The 11,909-nt window shown below is 38.0% G+C and overlaps 1 protein-coding gene across 1 annotated transcript; it reads right to left on the bottom strand.

Annotated features, from left to right (window-relative positions):
* Positions 1-8,236: 8,236 nt before the first annotated feature.
* Positions 8,237-9,102, bottom strand: LOC137500955 (craniofacial development protein 2-like; the record flags this gene model as incomplete). The annotated part of the gene is made up of 1 exon (XM_068227715.1): positions 8,237-9,102. A coding segment is annotated over exon 1 (843 nt), but the record flags the coding sequence as incomplete, so codon positions are not given.
* Positions 9,103-11,909: the final 2,807 nt, after the last annotated feature.

Here is an 11,909-nt window from a genome sequence, read left to right as displayed (position 1 = left end):
AGTCTTCCAGTCCATATAGTAAATTTTGAAAGTAACCTTATTTCAGTAAGAATTACTCATAAAAGTTAATTTGAAACAATATTGTGTGTGTATGTATATATATATATATATATACCTGATGTTCAGCTTTTACTTCAATATTGTAAATTGAGTGGAGTTTAACTGCATTAATTGGAGGATCTAGTTAACATCTTCATACCACTTTTAAGATAAGTAATCTACAATCAACTGTCAAGTATCAAACATGTTTACTATTCATCTCCAGAGAAAACCATTTGAAATTACAGAATGCAAAAGTTTAACATCATTAAAATATTTTGGCACAACATCTGAATATTACTTCTTTTTTATTGAATTAGATTTCCTAGATACTTTTAAAAAATAGAAAATTATAATGTTCAAAGATGCAAAAGTTATATTGTGTAAAATTATTGTGACAAATTTTGCATGTATTACAAATGGTAATGGTTGAGATATTTTATTTTTCTATCTTCAGTTTTAAGTTTAATTCACATATTTTAAAAAAATGTTTTAGTATTTTGTAACATAACTAGATTTCAATGCATTGGCGTTTTCCTAGGTGTTTCTTGAGTAATAATTGTGGCTCCCACAATTAAAGTATTGCTTATCAATAAATGTGTAATATTTATATCATCCCCTAGAAATGTGGAAAGGGAAAATTATGTTATGACATATTCAGTAAACCTATTATGTAAATCATAAAAAGTTATTGTAGAGGAAATTGAGATTTAAAAGGCACTCTTGGAGAACCTATGTGCCAGTTAATATTGTAGGTTTTATATTGTCACCCAGACTGATTATTTTTAGTGCATCATGAAGCCAAAGGTTTTATTATAAATTGTTTTAAAAAGAACTAAAAATACTTCTATTTCACTTCAGTTTTTGTAGATACCTATTCAAGTGAGCATAAGTCTGTAACTTAAAAATTATTCTTTCAAGTATGACTGCATAAGTTTTAGAAAAATGTACAAGTTCTCAAATGAAGAATGATGACTCTTGTAGTTTATTACAATAAAAGAACTTGAATCAGTTTAAGCCTAGCACTCCTTTTTATAATTTTCTGACTATAATTCACTCCTCAGGTATTTTAACCAGACCAGAGGTTTATTCATTGTAATTTCTTTTTCGAATGAGCCAATTGCAGTGATGTATTCAAGTCGGATCTATCAGGTTGACCATGTTTCCAACATGTGAAAATATTTCTGTAATAATGACAGTCTGATCAAAAATTGGAACATCTAAGTAATAAAGTATCAAATGCCAGAAACAAATTGTACATACTGTATAACAAAAAAAAAAGCCCGGCATACCTGTTGATTCCTATGCTCTCTGACTAGTTAATTGCCTAATCTCTATGTTCAAACTGTGTCTGGCTCCTTGGCTGAATGGTCTGTGTACTGGCCTTCTGTCCAGAGGACCACAGGTTTGATTCCTGATAGGGCTGAGGATTTTAACTGAGTGGATACGGTTAATGCCTCTGGCTCGGGAACTCAACACACTACTCTACCGACCACCACAGAAACACACAACAGTGAACACATCCTTCCACATAGTGTTTATGTCATGGAGGGCATTCGACCATAAAACTAGGCCAAATCCCCATCAATTGGTGACCACTCAAAAACTGGGGCATGAAGATGAAGTTATGTTCAAGCTGTATGATCTTATCATTATGTACACATTCATAGAACGTGTCTGAATATGAAAATTAACATTTCAGTTCTACCTTCTTGCAGTAAGCAACTTGCAATGCCTGATTATCTCATCCTTAAATCGTACAGATTTAGAAGTTAAAATTGATGGCAGAAAATATCCACATTCTTGAATGTAACGAAAGATCTTGCTGCAGACTCATATTGTATGATCCATACAATTAATTTTCCTCTAATTTTGACAGAAATGTTGCATAAGGATGGTACAAAAAGGTAAATCTAAGAAGGTTTTTGTTATTATTTTGTCTTAAATTACATTTCTCATGGAGAATAGATATTTTGACTGAGAGAGGAGAATTTTTAAAGTAAAGTAAACTCTTGTCCTCATCCTGAGGTGGTACAGCTCTTTTCAGGCACACTGCCAATGGAGGTACGTTGCACGTACCCATTTTAACCACTTACCAGTCCTCATGCCATCTTTAAATTTCTGGCAGTACCGGGAATCAAACCCGGGTCACAGAGGACGGCAGCTAATAGTGTTAACCGTTACGCTGCAGAGGTGAACAGTTTTTAAAGTATGCCTATGTAATACATACCTGTAGTACCCGTTTGTCATGATGATGATAAAATGTGTAACTGACTCACTGTTGGTTTACAGCCCCTAAATAAAGTTGGAGGGGAAAGTTCTTTTTCTACGTAAGCTTATTTATTTTACTGAGGTTGATACTACTGTATATAATCATTGGACAAACTGGGGCAAATATTCATTTATAGGAAGGGGAGTTAGGGATTGGAATAACTTACCAAGGGAGACGATGTTTAATAAATTTCCAATTTCTTTGAAATCATTTAGGAAAATGCTAGGAAAACAACAGATAGGGAGTCTGCCACCTGGGCGACTGCCCTAAATGCAGATCAGTATTGATTGATTGATTGATTGATTGATTGATTGATTGATTGATTGATTGATTGATTGATTGATTGATTGATTGATTGATTGATTGATTGATTGATACTCCTTGGTTTCTCCTATAAGATCAAAAGGATTATTTAAAAAGTGCTAGTTCTAATGTCTTGGACTTTCATTGTTGTTTTATGTATTTAAAAATTTTAGTTGTTTCAACATTCTGTCCCATGTTCATATTTCTTTGACTCCAGTTAAGATTTGGTGTTGATGACTTTGACATATACAAAGGTAATCCCCAAAATAAGGTCTTCTATTTTTTCATAAATACATAGAACTGTTCATATTTACAATGATGTTCATTTTACAGCTTGAACATTTAGCTATTTTTCTACATAATCACCATTTCGGTCAATGCATTTTTGTAGACGCTATGACAGTTTTTGTATGTCCATCTCATACCAGCTCACCGCCATGCTGTTCAGGAAGTTGTGAACCTCATCTTTCACCTCGTCGTCGGTGCTGAATTGCTTTCCAGCCAAATATTCTTTCAACTTAGGGAACAAGTGATAGTCACTGGGTGCCAAGTTGGGACTATAGGGTGGGTGGGTGGGTGGGTGATGATGTTCCACTGAAACTGTTGCAGGAGAGCAACGGTTTGCCAGGCGACGTGCGGGCGAGCGTTGTCATGGAGAATGTTTATGCCCTTGCTCAACACTCCTCTTCTCCGGTTCTGAATTGCCCATCTGAGTTTTTTTAGGGTCTCACAGTACCTGTCAGCCTTATTGTGGTTCCAGCGGGCATAAAGTCGACCAACAATACCCCTTTTCGATCCCAAAACACAGTTGTCATGACTTCACCGGCAGACTGTGTCTGCTTGAAGTTCCGTGGCTTTGGTGAAGAGGGATGCCGCCACTGGCATGATTGTTGCTTGGTCTCAGGTGTAAAGTGGAACGCCCAGGTTTCGTCACCTGTGACAATTGAGTCCAAAAAGTTGTCTTGTTCGGCTGCAAAGCGTTGAAGAAATACGTTGGAAGAATCAACTCGTTGCTGCATGTGGTCTTCAGTCAGCATGCGTGGAACCCATCTTGCGCACACCTTCCGTTATTTCAACTTTTCCGTTAAAATTCTGTGAACGGCGCTTTGGAAAACCTCAGGAACCAAAGTGCAGAGATCATCCAGGATGATCCGCCGATCTTCATGAATGATTTGCTCAACCTTCACTATTGTCTCGACGGAAATTGATGATCTTCCGCTCCTTTGTTCGTTTTGAATTTCAGTCCGACTGGCTGTAAACTCTCTGCACCACTTATAAACATTTTTGACATCCATGTACGACTCACCATAAACTTCCGTCAATTGGTGATGGATTTCAATCTGTTCAGTAACTTTTGCGTTCAAGAACCGAATAACTGTGCGCACTTTCCACTTGGCGGTAACATCCAACGGGAGCTCCATTCTCAACAGCTGCCAAGCCAAGACTGAGCGACTCAGCGTGGGGTGCGCATGTTTATATGCGAGCGCGGGAAACACTCTTCACAATATTGTGACCAACAGCCACACGAACAGAGTTCTGTATTTATAAAAATATAGGAGACGTTCTTTTTGGGATTACCCTCGTAGCACCTTAAAACAGCAGCCATCATCATCATCATCGTCATCATCACATTTAGAATACTCAATTGACAAAGCTGAAGAGGTCTTCTCTGAGATTAATTTAACTTGTCTCTTTAAATTATTTTTGTCCGCCTCTGTAGTGTAAGGGATAGCACTATTAGTTGCTCTCCTCGTAGGCTGAGGTTCGATTCCTGGTACTGCCAAAGATTTAAGAATGGCAGGAGGGCTGGTATGTAGTTAAATGGTACATGCAGCTCACCTCCACTGGGGGTGTGCCTGAAAAGAGCTGCATCGCCTCGGGACGAGGACACGAGTTTATTTTAATTATTGTTAAGCTCCTGGAGGTATGTAACCAATTTCATTACAGAGCACATTCCTTTGGTACTAACTGGGGCTAACACTTGACTGAAATCGGGTTAGTTTTGGGAGATAGCAGATGAAGAGTGTAGTCACTAGAGACTGAATTTTAAAGGGGAAATTTTTCATCAAAAACGGTCAAAGAAGAAAAGGGAAAGTCATAGGCAAAGAAAAGGACTGTGTTACTCCCTTAAAACAGGGCTATTTTAATATTGTAAACAAATGGAAGCAAATTCATGGATGCACACACACACACACACACACACACACACACACACACACACACACCTCTTGACATAAGAAAAGTATTGTATTTGATCACATTCAACATTTCAATATGTTTAAAAGTCAAATTCTGCCTCTTTGAATGCAGAATCTCTTTATAAGCAGAAAACGACTGCTCAATATCAACAGAAATCAGCGGTGAAAATTTTGTTTTTCTTCTGAACTATAAATCAAAACACTTTATTAGTTTTTTGAAGTCTGGATTCTTTGATAAACTTTGTTTCAATTTGTCTAGCAAATCCATCCAATATGCTGTTCACCTCTTTTACCACACTCCACTGGGTCTTCTTGGATAGTGTTGCCACATGCTGTCAGCCAGCATAAATTTGGAGAAGTTAACTGCAGTACAGTTAAGTTTCCAAATTTGGATTTCTCAATAAATCCTTCACCTTTGCTACAGCTACAGATCCTTCATTGTCTGAGCACAACAAAATCTCTTTCATCTTGTTAAAATTCTCTCTTAGAAAAACAACACATGAAATCTACATTCCTTAACTTCGAAATAGCAAGCCTGTGATCTCTCTGAAACAGTGTGTTCTATTGGGAGCTAAGTGTGAGCAACACCGGTTATATGATGGAGATTTGGATATAGAGATTTTAACTGTCCTAATGCTGAGACCATGCGTGGTGTGTGTCATATTTTCTTGTACAGTATTCCTGAGGGCCAGAGCTTTCAGCAGCAGTCACTGAAACTCTGCATGACAGCTGTAGAGTTGACTGTTTGCAATTCTCTACATTGCAGGCAACATGGGCTTTGACAGCTCTTCTGATATGGGCATCACAAAGATATTTAAGACAGCTCTCAAGACAGATTTGGGTGTTTCATCCACAGTATTTTGGCTGCAAGTACCATAATTATTTTGCAGAGTGCTTTCATCTGGGGCAGATCTTTCTGTATACCTTTCAAAGAAATTCTTTCTTGAAACCATATTTACTTTGTGAATGGGAATACTGCATTGTACAAATGCAGCCATAAGGTCAGTGAGGAAATCTTTCCGTTTCTTGCTGTTTTCTGCAAAGATGTCTGAATGACTGTGTCAAAGTTTTTCTATGAAGTTCTTTATTTTTCTGATGCCTTATAAATTGAAGATGTTGAACTATTCTTATATGTTTTCCATCTGCCTTAATACTGACATCACATAAGAAACAGTGAATAATTTTACAGTCACTTTCAATCAAATCGTCCTTGAAACGGCTTACTGTACTCTGTAACTGGCTGCTGCTTGGAGCTGCCTTTGCCATTTTACTTCAGATACGCTGTCACAGAACAAAGTTTAGACTGTTAATAAATTAGCTCATGTTGTTGTTAGTCGTTTAGTCGCTTTCGACTCTCCGTGACCCCATAGACCAAAGTGCGCCATTTCTTCCTGTCGTATACAATTTTCCGAAGTCTTTCTAAATTGAGAGCCGTGGCTTCCTTGATGTCATCAATCCACCTCATCCGTTGTCGCCCTCTTCTCCTGTTACCATCAGTCTTCCCCAGCATTAAGGTCTTTTCCAGTGAATCATGTTTTCTCATGATATGACCGAAGTACTTTAGTTTTTGCCTGAGTATTTGACCTTCCAGTGAACAGCCTGGGTTGATTTCCTGTAATATGGACTTATTAGATCTCTTCGCAGTCCACGGAACTCTAAGGAATTTTCTCCAACACCATAGTTCAAATGCATCTATTCTTCGGCGCTCAGCCTTTCTTACTGTCCAGGTTTCGCTTCCGTACATTGCTACTGGGAAGACCATAGCCTTCACTATACGAATCTTCGTTCTTAAAGTTACGTCTCTACTCTTGAAAACGTTATCAAGGTTGGCCATTGCCTTCCTCCCAAGGAGCAAGCGTCTCTTAATTTCATGGCTGCAATCGCCATCAGCAGTTATTTTGGAGCCCAAGTAGATGAAACTAGGAACAACCTCCATTGTTTCACCATTTATATGCCAGGAGGTGATAGGTTTAGTTGCCATGATCTTTGTTTTCTTGACATTCAACCTTAGTCCAGCTTTTGCACTTTCTTCTTTCACCTTCATTAGTAGATACTTAAGTTGTTCTTCACTTTCTGCCAACAGGGTGGTGTCATCAGCATATCTAAGGTTATTTATATGTATCCCACCAATTTTAGCTCCAGTTTCTGTTTCATCTAATTTGGCATTCCTCATCACATACTCTGCATATAAGTTGAATAAGTAAGGTGACAATATGCAGCCTTGACGTACACCTTTCTCAATCTTGACCCATTCAGTTGTTCCATATAGGGTTCTCACCGTAGCTTCCTGATCAGAGTAGAGATTTCTCATAAGGCAAATAAGATGATCTGGTACTCCCATAGTCTTGAGTACTTGCCACAATTTATTGTGGTCGACACAGTCAAAGGCTTGAGCATAGTCAATAAAGCATAAGTATAGGTCTTTCTGAAATTCTCTTGCTTTCTCCATAATCCAGCGAATATTAGCAATTTGATCTCTGGTTCCTCTGCCTTTGCGGAAACCGGCTTGTTCTTCAGGTAGTTCTCGATCTACATACTGCCGAAGCCTATTTTGCAGGATCTTGAGCATAACCTTACTAGCATGCGATATAAGTGCGATTGTTCGGTAGTTTGAACATTCTTTAGCGCTGCCCTTCTTTGGAATTGGGATGAACACTGAGTTTTTCCAATCTTTTGGCCACTGCTGGGTTTTCCATATTTGCTGACATATTGAATGTAGCACTTTCACAGCATCCTCTCCTAGGATTTTGAACAGTTCTGCAGGGATTCCATCATAACCACTTGCCTTATTGTTTGCAATACTCTCTAGGGCCCACTTGACCTCACTTTCTAAGATATCTGGTTCTGGCTCTGACAACAGAGTAACTTCATCATCAGGAGTATTCCCATCTTTCCTATACAAATTGCCTACATATTCCCTCCACCTTTCTTTAATCTCCTCTGCTTCAGTAAGATCTTTTCCATTTTTATCTTTTATCATTCCAATCTTAGCGTGGAATTTCCCTCTGATGTCTCCAATTCTTATGTAAAGATCTCTTGTCTTACCCAGTCTGTTATTTTCCTCAACTTCCTTGCACTGTTCATTCAAAAAGGCATTCTTATCTCTTCTAGCTAGTTTCTGAAACTCTGCATTTAATTTAGACATTTTTGATCTTTCCCCTTTGATTTTTGCATTCCTTCTTTCTTCTGCTATTTGTAGTGCTTCACCCGATAACCATGTGGCCTTCTTCTTGTTCTTTTTCTTGGGAATATGCTTTTCCGCTGTCTCCTTAACAACACAACGTACTTCTGACCATAGCTCTTCTGGGACTCTATCTCTTAAATCTAATCCATTAAATCTGTTTCTAACCTCTACTGTATATTCAAGAGGTATGCTATTTAGGTCATATCTGCTTGATGGTTTAGCTCTGTCAATCCTCTTTAATTTGAGCCGGAATTTGGAAATTAAGAGCTCGTGATCTGATCCACAATCAGCCCCAGGCCTTGTTTTGGATGACTGTACAGCACTCCTCCACCTTTGACTACAGAGTATGTAGTCGATCTGATTCCGACATTTACCATCTGGCGAGGTCCAGGTGTATAGGCGTCGTTTGGGCAATTGAAACAGTGTGTTGGTAATGACCAGTGAGTTGTCTTGACAGAATTCTAGGAGTCTCTGTCCAGCTTCATTTGTTGTGCCAAGGCCAAATTTTCCCGTTACTCCATCTACAGTTTGATTTCCTACTTTGGCATTCCAGTCGCCAATAATGAAGACGACATCCTTCTTTGGTGTTAACTGTAGCAATTCTCGTAAGTCTTCATAAAACTGGTCAATATCTTCCTCTTCAGCTTCAGTGGTTGGTGCGTAAATTTGTATGACTGTGATGTTAAAAGGTTGGCCTTGAAAACGTACAGACATCATTCTATCAGTTTTAAAATTGCACCCCATTATAGTTTTACGCACCCTGTTGCTAACTATGAGGGCAACTCCATTTTTCTTTTGATTTTCATGTCCAGAATAGTATACCATGTACTCATCTGTAGCAAATTCACCAATACCAATCCATCTCACTTCGCTTATTCCCAGTATATCGATGCCCAGTCTCTTCATTTCTCGTTTGACTATATCCAGCTTTCCTTGATACATGGATCTTACATTCCAAGTTCCTAAACAGTACTGTTCCTTGCAGCATCGCACATTTCTTGAGGCTTCTCTCAACGTAGTTCCCCCCGGAGATCCGACTGGGGAACTTGAAACTCCGGAATATTTTGAATTGAGCAAAGCCATGGGGTTTTCTTGGGAAAATTACAGTGGTGGTTTCCCGTTGCCTTCCACTGTCCTCCACTCATATCAAGGTCTAAATTGAGTAAAGAATTTCGACAAATATACTGAGTCTTTTCTGTATGCTTCTGAGGAGATCTCATTGATATAATATACACTACAAGTCTCACTGGATAAGTCCAAAGGTTTGAACACCATAATTAATCGTTTCATGTTCCGTATTGAAATTTTAAAAAAGGATTACCTTTGAAATCTGGTCTCTAGTAATCACTTCCTTAGTTCAGGCTAAAGCAATGCACAGTCACTTGTCCGATAAAGAATACCTCTGAACTTAGGGCTTAGTATTGCAAGCTGCAATGTAGGAGACCCTTGGTCCAATTCCTAGCTCTGCCAGCAATATAAAACTGATTTTAGGATTTAGAACAGGATTTACCAATTATGTGAGGTTAACTGAGGAGCTATCAGATTTGAAGAGATTGGTTTGGTCTAATAAACAAACATTGATGATGATGGGATCCATTGTGCTGATAACACAATGATCAATCCTGTACCAATGAAACCAGCCAAATCCCTAGAAGATCCATAACACCAAGGGATTAGGTTTGGGATTGGGGGTATATTATCACTTACCCTTCTGTTTATACAGTGGAACTTGGATAATTCGAACCCCAAGGGACCATTAAAAAATTTGAATTATCCACAAATTCAAATTAAACAAAACAGTTAAAAAATAACTCCAACATTAGATTTTACAAAAGAAACTTCATCTTAGATATTATTGGCATATAAATACATATGTTACAATCTACTTTATCTGTTTATAGATATAGTACAGTATTTAGTCTTTAGACATTAGGTAGGTACTGAATATACCGTACGTGTTAGTCTTAACGCCATTAGAAGTCACATTTACTCTTTGTTAAAAAGGCAGAGATCATAGCTTGCTTTCTTGATTTAATTCTCTCTCCATGATGTATGAATCTATATGATTTATGTCCTTTTCTGGCCTTTCCCTCTGACAGTTCCACTGCTCAAAATTTTGTCTTCATTTTTCAAATAAGTCAATAGCGTGTTCGGTGGGATTCCGTACTCCTTACCAATTCCAGATTTCATCTTTAGACCCTTTTCCACTTCTGTAATCACTGCTACCTTTTCGGCTAAAGTTAATGATTTGTACGTCTTAGGTTTTGACAAGGACATTGTCACACTATCAACGCTCAACAAAAGATCAAGCAGAAATGCTCAAACAATGCAGTCCCTCATAACAGCACTGTAATCACTAAGCATACTTGTAATCTTGGTGGGACGGAGAACTGGAACTAAGCATTGTGTGTTGCAAGAAGTAATTATTGAGTTTGGAAATGTAAATTACTATTTACCCTTTATTTGAAAATCATTTATTATAGTGTTTCCTGACATGTGTACCAGTTTATCTTTGGACAGTATGAACATTGCAAGATGCAAGAAGTATTTTGAAGTAATGGTTGTATTCAAATTTTATGTAACTTAAAGATGCAAGAAGTATTCTGAAGTGATTGTTGTATTCAAATTTTATGCAACTTCACCAAATGTTAATTTGATGTTTGTAATGTGATTGAAGGATTTAAAAGGTAACTTAATTTTGAGGCATCCTATACCACACGTGCGGTTATTGCTGTTGAAATAGGTCTCGCAATAGGAAATTTCGAGAAATTACTAACTATCTTACTATGACCATATATGGTCGGGTGATTTCCGACAAAAGAGTAGCGTTACAAAAATGTTGCAATGTTTGGGTTGGGAAGAATTGAGAGAAAGAAGAAGAGCTGCTCGACTAAGTGGTATGTTCCGAGCTGTCAGCGGAGAGATGGCGTGGAATGACATTAGTAGACGAATAGGTTTGAATGGCGTTTATAAAAGTAGGAAAGATCACAATATGAAGATAAAGTTGGAATTCAAGAGGACAAACTGGGGCAAATATTCATTTATAGGAAGGGGAGTTAGGGATTGGAATAACTTACCAAGGGAGATGTTCAATAAATTTCCAATTTCTTTGAAATCATTTCGGAAAGGGCTAGGAAAGCAACAGATAGGGAATCTGCCACCTGGGCGACTGCCCTAAATGCAGATCAGTATTGATTGATTGATTGAAGCATGGTCATGCGTTTTGATTCGCTAAAATAACAAAATTTCCTATTGGCGAAAAGAATGGGAATCTTGTGGAATTTGATCTTATTGGTCGTTTGTGATCGGGCCATTTCTGGCCTTCTGCCGGCTTTGGCAGAATGATGCGTGTGCTCGGCGTCATTTACACCCGAGCGCCCTAGCGAGCGCTTGCGCTGGAGGGCTCCCCTCGGGAACACCAGTTTTTATTGGTAAGTGTTATTTCAGTGCTATTTTCAATGTTTTCTGATTTCGTTTGATTTCATTTAATTCCTTTTGCGTTTCGGTATTTTCTTGCTTAATGTAATTTTTAAAGTTTTCTTTAAGTTATCATGTCTGAGTTTGTCCCAGATTCCCGCTGTTTGTAATGTTAATTCTTTCACCTGCATTTTTAAGCAAAATTCATTATAATTCCGCATAACCCTACGACGTTAAACTTGTATTTTACCAAGTGATTTAAGTGTCCTGATTAGGTTTTCATTTGTTTACCTGATCTGTATCTGTCATTAAGCAGATTTGGTTTCTGAGTTACTGTATTATTTAACTTTGTTTCTTGTAATGTTTGCTTTGTTAATTTTAATATAGTTGAGCTAGAGGGTGTTTCTTGTAAATCTTTTCTCCCCCATAACGTCATACCATCCCATGGACCTCACATAGGGATCCTGCATCTCGCACAATCCTTCATTAGTTGTCA

This window comes from Anabrus simplex, chromosome 5 (assembly GCF_040414725.1).
Source record: "Anabrus simplex isolate iqAnaSimp1 chromosome 5, ASM4041472v1, whole genome shotgun sequence".
Lineage (NCBI taxonomy): Eukaryota > Metazoa > Arthropoda > Insecta > Orthoptera > Tettigoniidae > Anabrus > Anabrus simplex.
Note: the sequence above shows the minus strand (reverse complement) of the source record. Positions and strands in the feature narration are given on the sequence as shown.